The 17,802-nt window shown below is 45.1% G+C and overlaps 2 protein-coding genes across 6 annotated transcripts; both read right to left on the bottom strand.

Annotated features, from left to right (window-relative positions):
* On the bottom strand, window positions 1–7,316 carry LOC106593219 (Golgi apparatus membrane protein TVP23 homolog A). Of its 3 annotated transcripts, XM_045711349.1 has the most exons (7): window positions 6,300–7,316; window positions 6,110–6,198; window positions 4,465–4,609; window positions 4,306–4,395; window positions 4,100–4,225; window positions 2,696–2,846; window positions 1–912 (listed from the first exon to the last, which is right to left on the bottom strand). In XM_045711349.1, exons 1-7 carry the CDS (start codon window positions 6,306–6,308, stop codon window positions 602–604), a joined length of 921 nt encoding a protein of 306 aa, XP_045567305.1. In that variant the 5' UTR covers window positions 6,309–7,316; the 3' UTR covers window positions 1–601. The 3 variants fall into 3 exon arrangements, with proteins under 3 accessions (XP_045567305.1, XP_045567314.1, XP_045567302.1); XM_045711358.1 differs by lacking the exon at window positions 4,306–4,395; XM_045711346.1 differs by having other exon boundaries at window positions 4,306–4,609.
* A 1,435-nt stretch (window positions 7,317–8,751) lies between these two features.
* On the bottom strand, window positions 8,752–17,439 carry LOC106593218 (suppressor of cytokine signaling 1). Of its 3 annotated transcripts, none has more exons than XM_045711343.1 (3): window positions 16,757–17,439; window positions 10,173–11,007; window positions 8,752–9,519 (listed from the first exon to the last, which is right to left on the bottom strand). In XM_045711343.1, exons 2-3 carry the CDS (start codon window positions 10,877–10,879, stop codon window positions 9,192–9,194), a joined length of 1,035 nt encoding a protein of 344 aa, XP_045567299.1. In that variant the 5' UTR covers window positions 10,880–11,007; window positions 16,757–17,439; the 3' UTR covers window positions 8,752–9,191. The 3 variants fall into 3 exon arrangements, with proteins under 3 accessions (XP_045567299.1, XP_045567287.1, XP_045567294.1); XM_045711331.1 differs by having other exon boundaries at window positions 8,752–9,633; window positions 9,879–11,007; XM_045711338.1 differs by having other exon boundaries at window positions 9,240–9,519; window positions 9,634–11,007.
* Window positions 17,440–17,802: the final 363 nt, after the last annotated feature.

Here is a 17,802-nt window from a genome sequence, read left to right on the forward strand (position 1 = left end):
TTCAATTCTTCAGTGTTTTAATTATGTTCATCAGACAGACAGGAAACAGGAAGATGTTTTTGTTCTATTAGCCATCAGACAGACAGGAAACAGAAAGGTGTGTTTGTTCTATTAGCCATCAGACAGACAGGAAACAGAAAGGTGTGTTTGTTCTATTAGCCATCAGACAGACAGGAAACAGAAAGGTGTGTTTGTTCTATTAGCCATCAGACAGACAGGAAACAGAAAGGTGTGTTTGTTCTATTAGCCATCAGACAGACAGGAAACAGAAAGGTGTGTTTGTTCTATTAGCCATCAGACAGACAGGAAACAGAAAGGTGTGTTTGTTCTATTAGCCATCAGACAGACAGGAAACAGAAAGGTGTGTTTGTTCTATTAGCCATCAGACAGACAGGAAACAGAAAGGTGTGTTTGTTCTATTAGCCATCAGACAGACAGGAAACAGAAAGGTGTGTTTGTTCTATTAGCCATCAGACAGACAGGAAACAGAAAGGTGTGTTTGTTCTATTAGCCATCAGACAGACAGGAAACAGATTATAACATCATCAGAAGTAAAAAATACTGTATATATTCATAGAAATATAAATTTAAATCAAAATAATTAAAATGCTGAATATGAAACTAATGTAATTCCAGTAGCTTTGATGTTGGGAGGCCTTGGAGAGGCTTCTGTAAATCCCCTTCTGAGTTCCAGAACATTTCCTGCTCTGTCTGTCACACACACACACACACACACACACACACACACACACACACACACACACACACACACACACACACACACACACACACACACAGAGAGAGAGAGAGAGAGAAGAAGGCAGCTGCAGGTGATTCCTATTCCATCACAGCATTCTAGAGATGATATCAGGCTGAAATACCAGGAACAGAGGAGACCAGTCACACAGGGTCCTGTTCATTAGAGAACAGAGGAGACCAGTCACACAGGGTCCTGTTCATTAGAGAACAGAGTAGCAAAACAAAAAGTCACAATAGGGGTTTCTTACTGGACCAATTAAAGATGTCATTATTGTCCAGGTTAGTCCCTCCCTGCCTGTTTCTTAAATGACTGTCATTATTGTCCAGGCTAGTCGTGAAACAGGCAGGCCATGTAATACAACATTAAGAAACATGTCTGCCAGAACACATCCCTTTGTCGTCAGATGGTAGCAGTGTAGTATGATCTGTGTGACAGCCAGAGAGGGAGTCTCAGATGGTAGCAGTGTAGTATGATCTGTGTGACAGCCAGAGAGGGAGTCTCAGATGGTAGCAGTGTAGTATGATCTGTGTGACAGCCAGAGAGGGAGTCTCAGATGGTAGCAGTGTAGTATGATCTGTGTGACAGCCAGAGAGGGAGTCTCAGATGGTAGCAGTGTAGTATGATCTGTGTGACAGCCAGAGAGGGAGTCTCAGATGGTAGCAGTGTAGTATGATCTGTGTGACAGCCAGAGAGGGAGTCTTAGCCCAGTGGCCGGGGAGAGATTCATTTTATTTCTATGTGAAATATGTAGTGGGTAGTTTCAGGAGTTAGCTCCACTAATACATGGTAAAAAAGTAAATAAACTACCACCAAGTTACTGCAAATTGTACTTAAATGACTAGTTGGATTACAGTGGGGTCTGAAATTAGCCCTTGATAAAGATGATCAATAATGACTGTATAAAAAAATGAATTCAAATACTGAGCTATATTCTAGGCTCAAAAATATTTGGAAATTATTTTATACGACCCATAATATTATTGACACACCTTAATATTATTGACACCCTTAAATATTATTGACACCTCTAAATATTATTGACACCCCTAAATATTATTGACACCCCTAAATATTATTGACACCTCTAAATATTATTGACACCCCTAAATATTATTGACACCTCTAAATATTATTGACACCCCTAAATATTATTGACACCCCTTAATATTATTGACACCCTTAAAAGATTATTGACACCTCTAAATATTATTGACACTCCTAAATATTATTGACACCCCTTAATATTATTGACACCCCTTAATATTATTGACACCCTTAAAGATTATTGACACCCCTAAACATTATTGACACCCCTAAAGATTTTTTAAAATAAAGTAGTCAAAAGTGCAGTATTTGGTCCCATATTCGTAGCATGCAATGACTACATCAAACTGGCGACCATTCATTTCTATTGGGCACAAAATAACCTTTAACCTCTACTACTCCCCAACACTGACTTTAAGCTCTGACCTCTACTACTCCCCAACACTGACTATAACCTCTAACCCCTGACATCTACTACTCCCCAACACTGACTATAACCTCTAACCTCTGACCTCTACTACTCCCCAACACTGCCTATAACCTCTAACCTCTACTACTCCCCAACACTGACTACAACCTCTAACCCCTGACCTCTACTACTCCCCAACACTGACTACAACCTCTAACCCCTGACCTCTACTACTCCCCAACAATGACTACAACCTCTAACCCCTGACCTCTACTACTCCCCAACACTGACTATAACCTCTAACCCCTGACCTCTACTACTCCCCAACACTGACTATAACCTCTAACCTCTAACCCCTGACCTCTACTACTCCCCAACACTGACTATAACCTCTAACCCCTGATCTCTACTAGTCATAGTCATTATGAAACAGACAGAGAGGGATTAACCTGGACAACTGACTATAACCTCTAACCCCTCACCTCTAACCCCTAACCTCACCCGGTGGAGGAAGTGCTGTCCCTGCAGGAAAGAGGAAGTGGATGTGGGTGGGGCTTCCTGTCTGCCGTTCTTGCAGCGCAGGTAACCATATAGATTTGCCACCTGGAGAGAGATACTGGCTACCACCAACACCTGGGGGGAGAGGGAGTACGTGAGTCTGTGTGTGTGTTTTATTGTGTACAAAATACAGCAGATATTGTTGTTGTGGGGGGAGACCAGAGGGAGGTGCTGATTCTGGAGGTGGGCTGCTCATTTGACTGTTACATGGAACCTGCCTGTTGCTGACAAGCTTCTTAAATACCAGCCCCTTGTATCACACACTTGGACAGCCTTGGTTACGAGTGCAGATAAGTAGCACTGATATTTAGTCGTCTCGGTCACGTACAGCGGCTATAGAAAACCTGCACGGCAGAGTTGGGTAAAGTTGATAGACTCTTAATGACATTTATTGATAGCTTTAATGGCTGCCAAAGGTGCTTTCACCAAGTATTAACTCAGGGGTGTGGAGACTTAACTCAGGGGGGATGGAGACTTAACTCAGGGGGGATGGAGACTTAACTCAGGGGGGATGGAGACTTAACTCAGGGGGGATGGAGACTTAACTCAGGGGGGATGGAGACTTAACTCAGGGGTGTGGAGACTTAACTCAGGGGGGGTGGAGACTTAACTCAGGGGGGATGGAGACTTAACTCAGGGGACTTAACTCAGGGGGGTGGAGACTTAAGTGGAGACTTAACTCAAGGGGGTGGAGACTTATCCAATTATCATATCAGTTTTATTTTGACAATTTCCTCTAACTTTCTTTAACTTACAATGGAGAAGGTACTGCTCTGTTTCAGCTGTTATGGTCAGTCTAGCTGTATGGAGAACAAGGTACTGCTCTGTTTCAGCTGTTATGGTCAGTCTAGCTGTATGGAGGAGAAGGTACTGCTCTGTTTCAGCTGTTATGGTCAGTCTAGCTGTATGGAGAAGAAGGTACTGCTCTGTTTCAGCTGTTATGGTCAGTCTAGCTGTATGGAGAACAAGGTACTGCTCTGTTTCTGCTGTTATGGTCAGTCTAGCTGTATGGAGAAGAAGGTACTGCTCTGTTTCAGCTGTTATGGTCAGTCTAGCTGTATGGAGAACAAGGTACTGCTCTGTTTCAGCTGTTATGGTCAGTCTAGCTGTATGGACAAGAAGGTACTGCTCTGTTTCAGCTGTTATGGTCAGTCTAGCTGTATGGAGAAGAAGGTACTGCTCTGTTTCAGAAGTATGGAAAGGAGATTCTTTCTGTATCCTGACAGGGTCCAATGCAGCCGTTGTGTGTGTTTGTGTGTGTGTGTGTGTGTGTGTGTGTGTGTGTGTGTGTGTGTGTGTGTGTGTGTGTGTGTGTGTGTGTGTGTTACCAGCCAGTGTATGTTCAGACAGAACAGGGTAGTGAAGAAGAAGCCGGTCCAGATGAGAGGACAGATGATCAGACCCGACCAGAAGATCCTGGCCTCCACCTCCGTACCACCGGCCTGGGGAGAGGACTACACACATAGACATCAGAGGACTACACAACACAACACCAACTTAGAACTGCATTGCCTTCCACACACCAGCGTCTCACCTTCCTGTCCTCAAACACCCAGAGGCTTCTCCCATCCTCATCGATCTGGTTCCACCATCGCAGACCCACCAACAACCTGCCTGTCACATTCTGACACACACACACGTGAGAAAGTGTGTGTGTGTGTGTGTGTGTGTGTGTGTGTGTGTGTGTTCTCACCTTAACGGACCAGAAGTCGCAGGACAGCAGAGTGATGATCATAATGAAGCAGGAAGTAAAGCTCTTGGTGAACCAATCACAGAGCAGGTAGGTTACTATGGCAGCCACTCGGAAGAACAGGTGCAGGAAGGAGGCGAGGGGATGTCTGGAAAGTCAGTCAATCAGCCAGTCAGTCAATCAGCCAGTCAGTCAATCAGCCAGTCAATCAGACAGTCAAACTTAAACAGAATAATTTCAAACCTGGTAATTTTACAATTTTTATATCCAAAAAGCGAAAATTGTAGAATATATAAACAGTACCAGTCAAAGGTTTGGACACACCTACTCATTCAATGGTTTTTCTTTATTTTTACTATTTTCTACATTGTAGAATAATGGTGAAGACATCAAAACTATGAAATAACACATATGGAATCATGTAGTAACCAAAGTAGCCACCCTTTGCCTTGATGACAGCTTTGCACATTCTTGGCATTTTCTCAACCAGCTTCATGAGGTAGTAACCTGGAATGCATTTCAATTAACAGGTGTCCATTTTTTTTTAAATGTGTGGAATTTCTTTCCTTCTTAATGCATTTGAGCCAATCAGTTGTGCTGTGACAAGGTAGGGGTGGTATACAGAAGATAGCCCTATTTGGTAAAAGACCAAGTCCATATTATGGCAAGAACAGCTCAAATAAGCAAAGAGAAACGACAGTCCATCATTATTTTAAGACATGAAGGTCAGTCAATACGGAAAATGTCAAGTTACTTCAAGTACTGTCGAAAAACCATCAAGCGCTATGATGACATTGTCTATCACGAGGACCGCCACAGAAAAGGAAGAACCAGAGTTACCTCTGCTGCAGATATGACTGTACTTGAAGAAACTTGCCATTTTCCAGATTGACTGACCTTCATGTCTTAGAGTAATGATGGACTGTCGTTTCTCTTTGCTTATTTGAGCTGTTCTTGCCATAATATGGACTTGGTCTTTTACCAAATAGGGCTATCTTCTGTATACCACCCCTACCTTGTCACAACACAACTGATTGGCTCAAATGCATTAAGAAGGAAAGAAATTCCACAAATTAACTTTTAACAAGGCACACCTGTTAATTGAAATGCATTCCAGGTGACTACCTCATGAAGCTGGTTGAGAGAATTCCAAGAATGTGCAAAGCTGCCATCAAGGCAAAGGGTGGCTACTTTGAAGAATCTCAAATATAAAATATGTTTTGATTTGTTTAACACTTTTTTGGTTACTACATGATTCCATATGTGCTATTTCATAGTTTTGATGTCGTCAATATTATTATACAATGTAGAAAATAGTCAAATTAAAGAAAAACCCTTTAATGAGAAGGTGTGTCCAAACTCCTGACTCGTACTATACATCCATGTAGACCTATAGAGGGTAGGTTACTGCTCTAGTCTCTATTACTGGGTACATCCATGTAGACCTATAGAGGGTAGGTTACTGCTCTAGTCTCTATTACTGGGTACATCCATGTAGACCTATAGAGGGTAGGTTACCTCTCTAGTCTCTATTACTGGGTACATCCATGTAGACCTATAGAGGGTAGGTTACTGCTCTAGTCTCTATTACTGGGTACATCCATGTAGACCTATAGAGGGTAGGTTCCTTCTCTGGTCTCTCCCTTACCGGATCTTTGCCCCCCTGAGCGCTCTCTGCTCCTCCTCCTCGGTACTGAAATCCAACTCCACATCCTCCGTGTCGTCCACGAGACCACCCTGAACCGGTGCACACACAACCGTAATCACACAAACCACTAGCTACCGACCGACCGGAGAAAGGATTTAATTAAAACAACAACACACGCAACCTAGCCTACCTGTTTCATTGTGAGCGATAGACGGGTGTTGTAGTCCAGACCTGTCCACTATTTGCTCAATAGGTCTGTTCTGACAGCCCTGTCCGTTGTTAATGGTGGATAGATTAGAGCAGGTGTCGCAGTGAAATGGGTCCGACTGGACCTCCTATCTAACCCACCAAAGAGACGGAGAGAGATGCTCTCGCATCAGCATCATCTGGAAAGAGAGATGCGAACTTTCTTTTTGTGAGAGAAACACGCTACGTTGCTATTTTAATATAGCCTACATTTAGCCGTATTATACAGTAGGCTATCCGGTCATCTGGGGTACTTAAGCTGTTGCTAAGACTTGTTTTATGTTTTGTTAGGTAGTAACGGACTGTTTTTTTTATGAGATTTTTTTCATCAGTAATAAGTGTTTACGTTCTTACCCGCTCTGACCAGCTCATGTCGCTGTCACTCCCAACAACCAACGGTTAGCGGCTCACTAGCAGCGCCCGTTCCAACAATAAAGTCAAAACTCTACCTTATTCCCTCCTTTCATTCCTGCTCTCCTGTCTCCTTTTGTGTGTGTGGTGTGTGTGTGTGTGTGTGTGTGTGTGTGTGTGTGTGTGTGTCAAGCAGTAATTTTATCATGAAACAGTATCAAAATATTGTATTCATTTTTAAATAACATAGAAAACGCTGAAGAAGTCTTTGCTATATTTAACAGACGCACGTTGATCATAAGACAACAGCTGTACAGTTAACACACATTCAACATTCAATATGTAGTTAATCCGGAAAATATTCAGACCCCTTCACTTTTTTCACATTTTGTTACATTACAGCCTTATAAAATGTATTAAATTGTGCCCACCCCTCATCAATCTACACACAATACCCCATAATGACAAAGCAAAAACAGGTTTTTATAAATGTTTGCTAATTTATTCAAAATAAAAAAACTTAAATATAACATTTCCATAAGTATTCAGACCCTTTACTCAGTACTTTGTTGAAGTATCTTTGGGTTCAAGTCCAGGTTTGGCTGTGCCACTCAAAGACATTCAGAGACTTGTCCCGAAGCCACTCCTGCGTTGTCTTGGCTGTGTGCTTAGGGTCGTTGTCCTGTTGGAAGGTGAACCTTCGCCCCCAGTCTGAGGTCCTGAGTGCTCTGGAGCAGGTTTTCATCAAGGATCTCTCTGAACTTTGCTCCGTTCATCTTTGCCTCGATCCTGACCAGTCTCCCAGGCCCTGCCACTGAAAAACATCCCCACATCATGATTCCTCCACCACCATGCTTCACCATAGGGATGGTGCCAAGTATGCTCCAGATGTGACACTTGGCATTCAGGCCATCAGACCAGAAAATCTTGAGAGTCCTTTAGGTGCATTTTTGCAAACTCCAAGCGGCTGTCGTGTGCCCTTTACTGAGGAGTGGCTTCTGTGACTACTCTACCTTAAAGGCCTGATTGGTGGAGTGCTGCAGGTTCTCCCATCTCCACAGAGGAACTCTGGAGCTCTGTCAGAGTGACCATCAGGTTTGTATTTGTATTTATTATGGATCCCCATTAGTTCCTGCCAAGGCAGCTACTCTTCCTGGGGTCCAAACACATTAAGGCACTTACATTACACAGAAAACCAAATTATTATTGTTTCAGTCCACACCTGCTCCAAGCAGTTTAGTCACCTCAACTTGCGCAATTTCCACATTATTCATTACGAGAGGTAGTTGAGGTTTAGGGTTTAGTGAATGATTTGTCCCAAATACAATGCTTTTAGTTTTGGAAATATTTAGGACTAACTTATTCCTTGCTACCCACTCCGAAACTAACTGCAGCTCTTTGTTAAGTGTTGCAGTCATTTCTGTCGCTGTAGTAGCTGACATGTATAGTGTTGAGTCATCCGCATACATAGACACTCTGCCTTTACTCAATAGCATGTAGCATGTCATTAGTAAAGACTGACCAAGGCCTTGCTCCCCTGATTGGTCAGTTTGTCTGGGCAGCCAGCTCTAGGAAGTCTTGTTGGTTCCAAAATTCTTCCATTTCAGAATGATGGAGGCCACTGTTTTGCTTCAATGCTGCAGACATTTTTTGGTACCCTTCCCCAGATCTGTGCCTCGACAAAATCCTGTCATCTCGGAGCTCTACGGACAATTCCATCAACATCATGGCTTGGTCTTTGCTCTGACATGCACTGTCAACTGTGGGACCTTATATAGACAGGTGTGTGCCTTTCCAAATCAAATCTATTGAATTTACCACAGGTGGACTCCAGTCAAGTCGTAGAAACATCTCAAGGATGATCAATGTACAGGTTGCACCTGAGCTCAATTTCAAGTCTCATAGTAAAGGGTCTGAATACTTATGTAAATAAGGTATCTGTTTTATTTTTTGCCCCAAATTCTAAAAACCTGTTTTCGCTTTGCCATTGTGGGGTATTGTGATGTCATTATGTGGTATTGTGATATCATTATGGGGTATTGTGATGTCATTATGGGGTATTGTGTGTAGATTGATGAGGGAAAAAATGATTAGATCCAGTTTAGAATAAGGAATAAAGGTTGGGAAACCAACCCACTGAACCTTCAGAACCACAGACCAGAACTACAGTACATGACCAGCCATAGAACAGGCCCAAGAGACAGAACCACAGAGAGACCAGAACCACAGACCAGAGACAGAACCACAGACAGAACCACAGACCAGAGACAGAACCACAGACCGAACCACAGAACCAGAACCACACAGATAAGAACCACAGACCAGAGACAGAACAACAGACCAGAGACAGAGAGGGTAAGAAACAGCAAATTCATATTCAGTTTTCTGGGGCTCCATTCCATTTTAGTTTTGGTCAGTACCGTCCAGAGAGTTTCAGTCTGTTGAAATGGAACTGGTCCCCAAACTCTCCAGTAGGAGGGTGAGTCTATATACTATAAGGATAGTCCTGTAGATACTGTGTGACCACCTGGTTAAGCTCAGGTAGTGAATCTATCCTCTCCGCTCCGTACAACTCGATGATTCGCCCCCTACACAGCTGCTGTAAGGTCATCGGTCGCTCCCTGCGCCACGCCCTCCGCAGCCGCCTATGGGATGACTCCATGTAGAACTGCAGCAAGGCGAACAATGAATCAAAGGCCTTGTTACTGCCGTTGAGGCGGAACCTCTGACTGGTTAAGAGGACGCGGACACTGATGGGCCCCTGGTCACCATGGTAACTGAGGGTGAAGAAGACGTCTGGCTGACTGCTGTCCCTGGCAACCACACAACCACATGACAGCACAACGTTACACAGGACGGAACAGCAGGGAGGAGGGGTGTGCTTGTTTGTTTCCTTACGAGGAACAATGTGTGTGTGTGGTGTATACCTGATGAGGAAGCTCCCAGGCGGTGTGTGTAGAATGGTGTGGTGTTTACCTGATGAGGAAGCTCCAGGGTGGTGTGTGTAGAATGGTGTGGTGTATACCTGATGAGGAAGCTCCCAGGCGGTGTGTGTAGAATAGTGTGGTGTATACCTGATGAGGAAGCTCCCAGGCGGTGTGTGTAGAATAGTGTGGTGTATACCTGATGAGGAAGTTCCCAGGCGGTGTGTGTAGAAGTGTGTGGTGTATACCTGATGAGGAAGCTCCCAGGCGGTGTGTGTAGAATGGTGTGGTGTTTACCTGATGAGGAAGCTCCAGGGTGGTGTGTGTAGAATGGTGTGGTGTATACCTGATGAGGAAGCTCCCAGGCGGTGTGTGTAGAATAGTGTGGTGTATACCTGATGAGGAAGCTCCCAGGCGGTATGTGTAGAATAGTGTGGTGTATACCTGATGAGGAAGTTCCCAGGCGGTGTGTGTAGAAGTGTGTGGTGTATACCTGATGAGGAAGCTCCCAGGCGGTGTGTGTAGAAGTGTGTGGTGTATACCTGATGAGGAAGCTCCCAGGCGGTGTGTGTAGAAGTGTGCGGTGGGCCTCCTCCATCTCCATAGGGCCCCAGTAGTAGCCACTGTGAACCAGCTGACGGTGTGTGTGTCGCACTAGAACATACTCCTGCTGGCTGAAGAAGGGCCGGAGGTGTGTGGTCCAGTAGTCTGGGATCGGATCGGGCAAGTGGAGAGGGGGTCTGAGGCAGGGGAGAGGAATGGGGAGAAGGCAGGGTCTGGGGCTTGGCCAGGGGAGAGGGATACTGGGTCTAGCCGTTCTAAAGCTGCTCTGTTGAGGCCACCAGAGATGGAGAGGACCGCCAGAACTGGTCTTGTCTGGAGGTCTGGTCAGGTTGTCTGTGCTGGTCTGGACTGTATTCTCTAGTTCTAAGAGTTGGATCTGTTGTTCTAAGTTCTGTTGTTCTAAGAGTTCATTCTCTTGACCTAGGAGTTCTAAGTTCTCGAGTTCTAGGACTTGGTTCTGTTGTTCTAAGTTCTGTTGTTCTAAGAGTTCATTCTCTTGACCTAGGAGTTCTAAGTTCTCGAGTTCTAGGACTTGGTTCTGTTGTTCTTGAACGCGGTTCTGTTGTTCTACGTGTTCTAGGGTTTTCCCTGGAAGCTGCTGGGTTCCGTCCTGGTTCTGTGTGGGTGCCGTGTGGTTCTGCGATGGTTCCACTGTGGTTGCTGCCAGAGTGTCTCTGACCATCATACAGAAGAGAGCCCTCCACTGGATCCCCCATCACCAGATCCCTACCATCCCATTGGTGGATCACTATCACATATCCAAATCCACTATAGGGGTGAGGAGAGAGAGATCCGGAATGATCTGGAGAGATCCTGGGAGAAGAGACAGACAGACAGGCGACAGTGTTATTGAGATGTTGTATAATAACATAGGCCACACACACACACACACACACACACACACACACACACACACACACACACTACAGGAACCACTAACGCTGGAAAGTTCAGTCTCCATCTCAGGTTTCAAGGACTCCGTCATGGACAGCTGTAGTTGTTATGGGAACCCAGTAATGCAGGCTGCTGATTGTGCTGCTTGTATTATGGTCTGCCATGTCGTTGCTGTGGATCTCCCTTCATGTAACCTTGTGGTCTCCCTTCTTGTAGTGTAGTGGTGTCATCTGTCCTAGTTAATGCTGTACCATGTGTAGGTGTTTAATATGTCTCCCTTCATCTAACATAGTGGTGTCTCTGTCTACTTTGTCCCTGGTGGTGTTATCGGTCCTAGTTAATGCTGTACCATGTGGTGGTGTTTAATGTTGGTCCAACATCTAGTGGAAATCCTTCCCAGAAGACTGCAGGCTTTTATAGCAGCAAATGCGGGACCAACTCCATATTAATACCCATGATTTTGGAATGAGATGTTCGAGGAGCAGGTGTCCACATACTTTTGGTCATGTAGTGTATCTGTGCTGTTGCCAAGAGTGTTCTGTCTATGTTCTCCATGTTTTTTATATATGTATTTAAACTTTATTTAACCAGGCAAGTCAGTTAAGAACAAATTGTTATTTACAATGACGGTCTACCCCTGGCCAAACCCCGGAGGACACTGGGCCAATTGTGCGCCGCCCTGTGGGACTCCCAATCACGGCCGGTTGTTATACAGGCTGGAATGGAACCAGGGTCTGTAGTGACGACTCTAGCACTGAGATGCAGTGCCTTAGACCGCTGTAATACAGCCTGGAATGGAACCAGGGTCTGTAGCGACGACTCTAGCACTGAGATGCAGTGCCTTAGACCGCTGTCATACAGCCTGGAATGGAACCAGGGTCTGTAGCGACGACTCTAGCACTGAGATGCAGTGCCTTAGACCGCTGTGATACAGCCTGGAATGGAACCAGGGTCTGTAGCGACGACTCTAGCACTGAGATGCAGTGCCTTAGACCGCTGTCATACAGCCTGGAATGGAACCAGGGTCTGTAGCGACGACTCTAGCACTGAGATGCAGTGCCTTAGACCGCTGTCATACAGCCTGGAATGGAACCAGGGTCTGTAGCGACGACTCTAGCACTGAGATGCAGTGCCTTAGACCGCTGTGATACAGCCTGGAATGGAACCAGGGTCTGTAGCGACGACTCTAGCACTGAGATGCAGTGCCTTAGACCGCTGTGATACAGCCTGGAATGGAACCAGGGTCTGTAGCGACGACTCTAGCACTGAGATGCAGTGCCTTAGACCGCTGTAATACAGCCTGGAATGGAACCAGGGTCTGTAGCGACGACTCTAGCACTGAGATGCAGTGCCTTAGACCGCTGTCATACAGCCTGGAATGGAACCAGGGTCTGTAGCGACGACTCTAGCACTGAGATGCAGTGCCTTAGACCGCTGCGCCACTCGGGAGCCCCCTTTCTTTTAATCCCCGCCCCCCTGCCCCACAGGAGGCTTTTTGCTTCTTGCCAGGCAATCATTCTAAATAACAATGTGTTCTTCATTGACCTGCCAAGCATTTCGCTACACCCGCAATAACATTTGCTAAATATGTGTATGTGACCAATAACATTTGATTTTGATTTAAAAAATAAAACAAATAATCACACACAGTGTCTTATCTTCCTAGTTCTAGCTGTTAACAGGACAGTGTCTTATCTTCCTAGTTCTAGCTGCTAACAGGACAGTGTCGTATCTTCCTAGTTCTAGCTGCTAACAGGACAGTGTCTTATATTCCTAGTTCTAGCTGCTAACAGGACAGTGTCTTATCTTCCTAGTTCTAGCTGCTAACAGGACAGTGTCTTATCTTCCTAGTTCTAGCTGCTAACAGCACAGTGTCGTATCTTCCTAGTTCTAGCTGCTAACAGGACAGTGTCGTATCTTCCTAGTTCTAGCTGCTAACAGCACAGTGTCGTATCTTCCTAGTTCTAGCTGCTAACAGGACAGTGTCTTATCTTCCTAGTTCTAGCTGCTAACAGGACAGTGTCTTATCTTCCTAGTTCTAGCTGCTAACAGGACAGTGTCTTATATTCCTAGTTCTAGCTGCTAACAGGACAGTGTCTTATCTTCCTAGTTCTAGCTGCTAACAGGACAGTGTCTTATCTTCCTAGTTCTAGCTGCTAACAGGACAGTGTCTTATCTTCCTAGTTCTAGCTGCTAACAGGACAGTGTCTTATCTTCCTAGTTCGAGCTGCTAACAGGACAGTGTCTTATCTTCCTAGTTCGAGCTGCTAACAGGACAGTGTCTTATCTTCCTAGTTCTAGCTGCTAACAGGACAGTGTCTTATCTTCCTAGTTCGAGCTGCTAACAGGACAGTGTCTTATCTTCCTAGTTCTAGCTGCTAACAGGACAGTGTCTTATCTTCCTAGTTCTAGCTGCTAACAGGACAGTGTCTTATCTTCCTAGTTAGAGCTGCTAACAGGACAGTGTCTTATCTTCCTAGTTCTAGCTGCTAACAGGACAGTGTCTTATCTTCCTAGTTAGAGCTGCTAACAGGACAGTGTCTTATCTTCCTAGTTCTAGCTGTTAACAGGACAGTGTCTTATCTTCCTAGTTAGAGCTGCTAACAGGACAGTGTCTTATCTTCCTAGTTCTAGCTGCTAACAGGACAGTGTCTTATCTTCCTAGTTCGAGCTGCTAACAGGACAGTGTCTTATCTTCCTAGTTATAGCTGCTAACAGGACAGTGTCTTATCTTCCTAGTTCTAGCTGTTAACAGGACAGTGTCTTATCTTCCTAGTTAGAGCTGCTAACAGGACAGTGTCTTATCTTCCTAGTTACCAAGGACAGTCTATCTTCCTAGTCTGCTAACAGGACAGTGTCTTATCTTCCTAGTTCTAGCTGTTAACAGGACAGTGTCTTATCTTCCTAGTTAGAGCTGCTAACAGGACAGTGTCTTATCTTCCTAGTTCTAGCTGTTAACATCAACATCGAAGATGGCGTAGCTGTCAGATGTCTTTGTCATGTCGCGTCCCATGTATATATCTTTTTATATCATTTTCTTCACATTCTTTTAAAAAAATGTCCTAAACCTCAACTTCTAAATACTCTCCTGCAACCTGCCTCACCCAATGTGGTGTGGATCTGTTTTTTTTCTAAAGTATTTCTATTTACCTCCGAACTGGAATACCTCAACTGAAGCTAGCTAGCTATCTAGCTATCGGCTATCAGTCAGCTAACCACTGCTAGCGGTCATCAGCTAACCTTTAGCTCGGAAAGCTCTCGCCAGTTCGTACAACGCGTTTCAAACCAGAGCATACCGGACCTATTTTTCTCTCCATATCCCCGGATTCCTAACGCAAACTCTGAACCTTTTCATCTGGATCATGGCAGCTAGCTAACCGCAACCCGGGTTGACTACTCCTGGCTAACGTTTCCGTCCCGGAGCAAACACCAACTAGCCTGGAGCTAGCCCATGCTAGACCCATCTCCCGGCTAGGGCTCCTGGGCTACTCCTGAAGCCCACTCCTCAGCTACAATATCCAGACCCCTTCTACTGCCGGTACGGGGCACGGAACCCCGCCGATCCTTCACGACTGGAATACCGACATAATCTGCCCGAGGATCCCAACATGCCCCTCAGGCGTGACGTCCCCTGAAGGCCCATTCTGCTAACTGCGGCCTGCTAGCTATCTAGAGCACATTGGACTGTTAGCTGATCCATCGGCCAGTTTCTTGGACCACTAGACCCATTTTTCCAATTGGACTTGGACCCCTCTGCCACTTGGAACCCTACTAATTCCACAACTGGTCTATCGACGTCACCGCACGAGGAGGCAAAAACAGACTTTCCCCCATCGCGACGTCCCTCTAAGGCCCTTATGCTAGCTTGCTAGCCCCGGCCTGCTAACTGTCTGAATCGCCGTGTTCCCAGCCAGCCCAACCACTCACTGGACCCATACGATCACTTGGCTACGCATGCCTCTCCCTAATATCAATATGCCTTGTCCATTACTGTCCTGGTTAGTGATTACTGTCTTATTTCACTGTAGAGCCTCTAGCCCTGCTCAATATGCCTTTACCAACCATGTTGTTCCACCTCCCACATATGCGATGACATCACCTGGTTTAAACGTCTCTAGAGACTATATCTCTCTCATCATTACTCAATGCCTAGGTTTACCTCCACTGTATTCACATCCTACCATACCTTTGTCTGTACATTATGCCTTGAATCTATGCTATCGTGCCCAGAAACCTGCTCCTTTTACTCTCTGTTCCGAACGTGCTAGACGGCCAGTTCTTATAGCCTTTAGCCGTACCCTTATCCTACTTCTCCTCTGTTGATGTGGAGGTTAATCCAGGTCCTGCAGTGCCTAGCTCCACTCCCACTCCCCAGGTGCTCTCATTTGTTGACTTATGTAACCGTAAAAGCCTTGGTTTCATGCATGTTAACATTAGAAGCCTACTCCCTAAGTTTGCTTTATACACTGCTTTAGCACATTCTGCCAGCCCAGGTGTCTTAGCCGTGTCTGAATCCTGGCTTAGGAAAACAACCAAAACCCTGAAATTTCCATCCCTAACTATAACATTTTCCACCAAAATAGAACTGCCAAAGGGGGCAATGTTGCAATCTACTGCAGAGATAGAACTGTGCAGGCTATCTTACTATCCATGTCTGTACCAAAACATTTCGAGCACACACCCGTAGCACGCGCTCAAGCAGGTATATCTCACTGGTCACCCCCAAAGCCAATTCTTCCTTTGGCCGCCTCTCCTTCCAGTTCTCTGCTGCCAATGACTGGAACGAACTGCAAACATCTCTGAAGCTGGAGACTCTTACCTCCCTCGCTAGCTTTAAGCACCAGCTGTCAGAGCAGCTCACAGATCACTGCACCTGTACATAGCTCTTCTGTAAATAGGCCATCCAATCTACCTCATCCCCATACTGTATTTATTTATTTATCTTGCTCCTTTGCACCCCAGTATCTCAACTTGCACATTCATCTTCTGCCCATCCTACCATTCCAGTGTTTAATTGCTATATTGTAATTACTTTGCCACCATGGCCTATTTATTGCCTTACCTCTCTTATCCTCCCTCATTTGCACATGCTGTATATAGATTTTTCTACTGTATTGTTTGTTTATTCCATGTGTAACTCTGTATTGTTGTATGTGTCGAACTGATTTGCTTTATCTTGGCCAGGTCGCAGTTGCAAATGAGTACTTGTTCCCAAATAGCCTACCTTTTTAGATAAAGGTGAAATTAAAAATTAAAAAAACAGGACAGTGTCTTATCTTCCTATTCATTGGCTGTTATAAACATAATCAGAGGAGCGATAACAGGACTGTGCCTGGAAGATTCTGGCAGCAGCAGCAAGACGGGTTGTAGGAAACACTTTCACTTTCGATCTGACTGTCATCAGCTCTGCGGTTGGTTCAATTATAACGCCTGGACATGCAAACCAGCTCATTGTGCAAACTGTCTCGAACTTCAAGTTACAGCTCACCAGTTGCCATTCAAACGTTCTTTATATTCTTTATACATTCATCGGTTTACCCCAATACAGCACAACACCACCCAACTTCATTCAAAGTAAAATACCTTCATATATTCCCGATAAATGCAACAAAAATATGACCGTAGTCTTGTTTCAAATGGAGCAAGTTGGGGAGCGTCAGGCGCTTACCGTTCTCTGGAGAGGCATGCGACGTTAACCAAATGGGTAGGTGGTGGGAGACTTCCCTCTAAGAATGTAGATACTCAGCGTGCAATGCGTAAGCTATAAATCACACCATTACGTTACCGTCAAGGTTTTCATGTCCCGTTTTCAGACACATGTAGCCATATATGCTACTTAAGTTTCACAGATCTTGGATGTAGTAGCCTGCCAGTCAACCATGTTGCCTTTACTGTCGTCTGCCTGAAACGGTATGTTGAGTTTAACGAAATCCAAAAAAAGTTCAACGAACACGGCACCGTAACTCCTCCCCTCAAAGTGTCCGGAGTCCTGTGACCGCACGCGTTTTCCAAGAACCCTCCAAACGTTCTCTTTCGTTATACATTGTATACTTCATTAAAACGGTCCCTTGTAGGTATATTAAAATCTGTACACTCCCCCTGGTGAAAAGGGGAGGACGAGAATCCTGTGCATGTGTTGTAAGGAGGAGAAGAGAGCTGCTTTGTGATGAGAGGAATTTGCAGCAGGGGTGTGACTGTGACAAGGGTGACTAAGTGTTTTTTGGCTTCCATACCTACTGTACTTGTTTAATGTACCTAGGGGTTAGGTTCTGATCAGATGTGTGTGAGAGAGAGAGAGATTTGACCTTTATTTAACGAGGCAAGTCAGTTAAGAACCCATTCTTATTTACAATGACGGCCTATCAGGGAACAGTGGGTTAACTGCCTTGTTCAGGGGCAGAATGACAGATTTGTACCTTGTCAGCTCAGGGATTTGATCCAGCAACCTTTCGGTTAAACAACGCTCTAACCACCAGTCTACCTGCCACCCCCCCCCAAAAAGAAAAAGATAGAGAGATGGAGAGAGAAAAAGAGAGAAAAAGAGAGAGAGAGAGAGAGAGAGAGAAAGAGAAAAAGAGAGAGAGAGAGGGAGAGAAAAGAGAGAGGGAGAGAGAAAGAGAGAGAGAGAGAGAGAAAAGAGAGGGAGAGAAAAGAGAGAGGGAGAGAAAAAGAGAGAGAGAGAAAAAGAGAGAGAGAGAAAGAGATGGAGAGACG

This window comes from Salmo salar, chromosome ssa02 (assembly GCF_905237065.1).
Source record: "Salmo salar chromosome ssa02, Ssal_v3.1, whole genome shotgun sequence".
Taxonomy (NCBI): domain Eukaryota; kingdom Metazoa; phylum Chordata; class Actinopteri; order Salmoniformes; family Salmonidae; genus Salmo; species Salmo salar.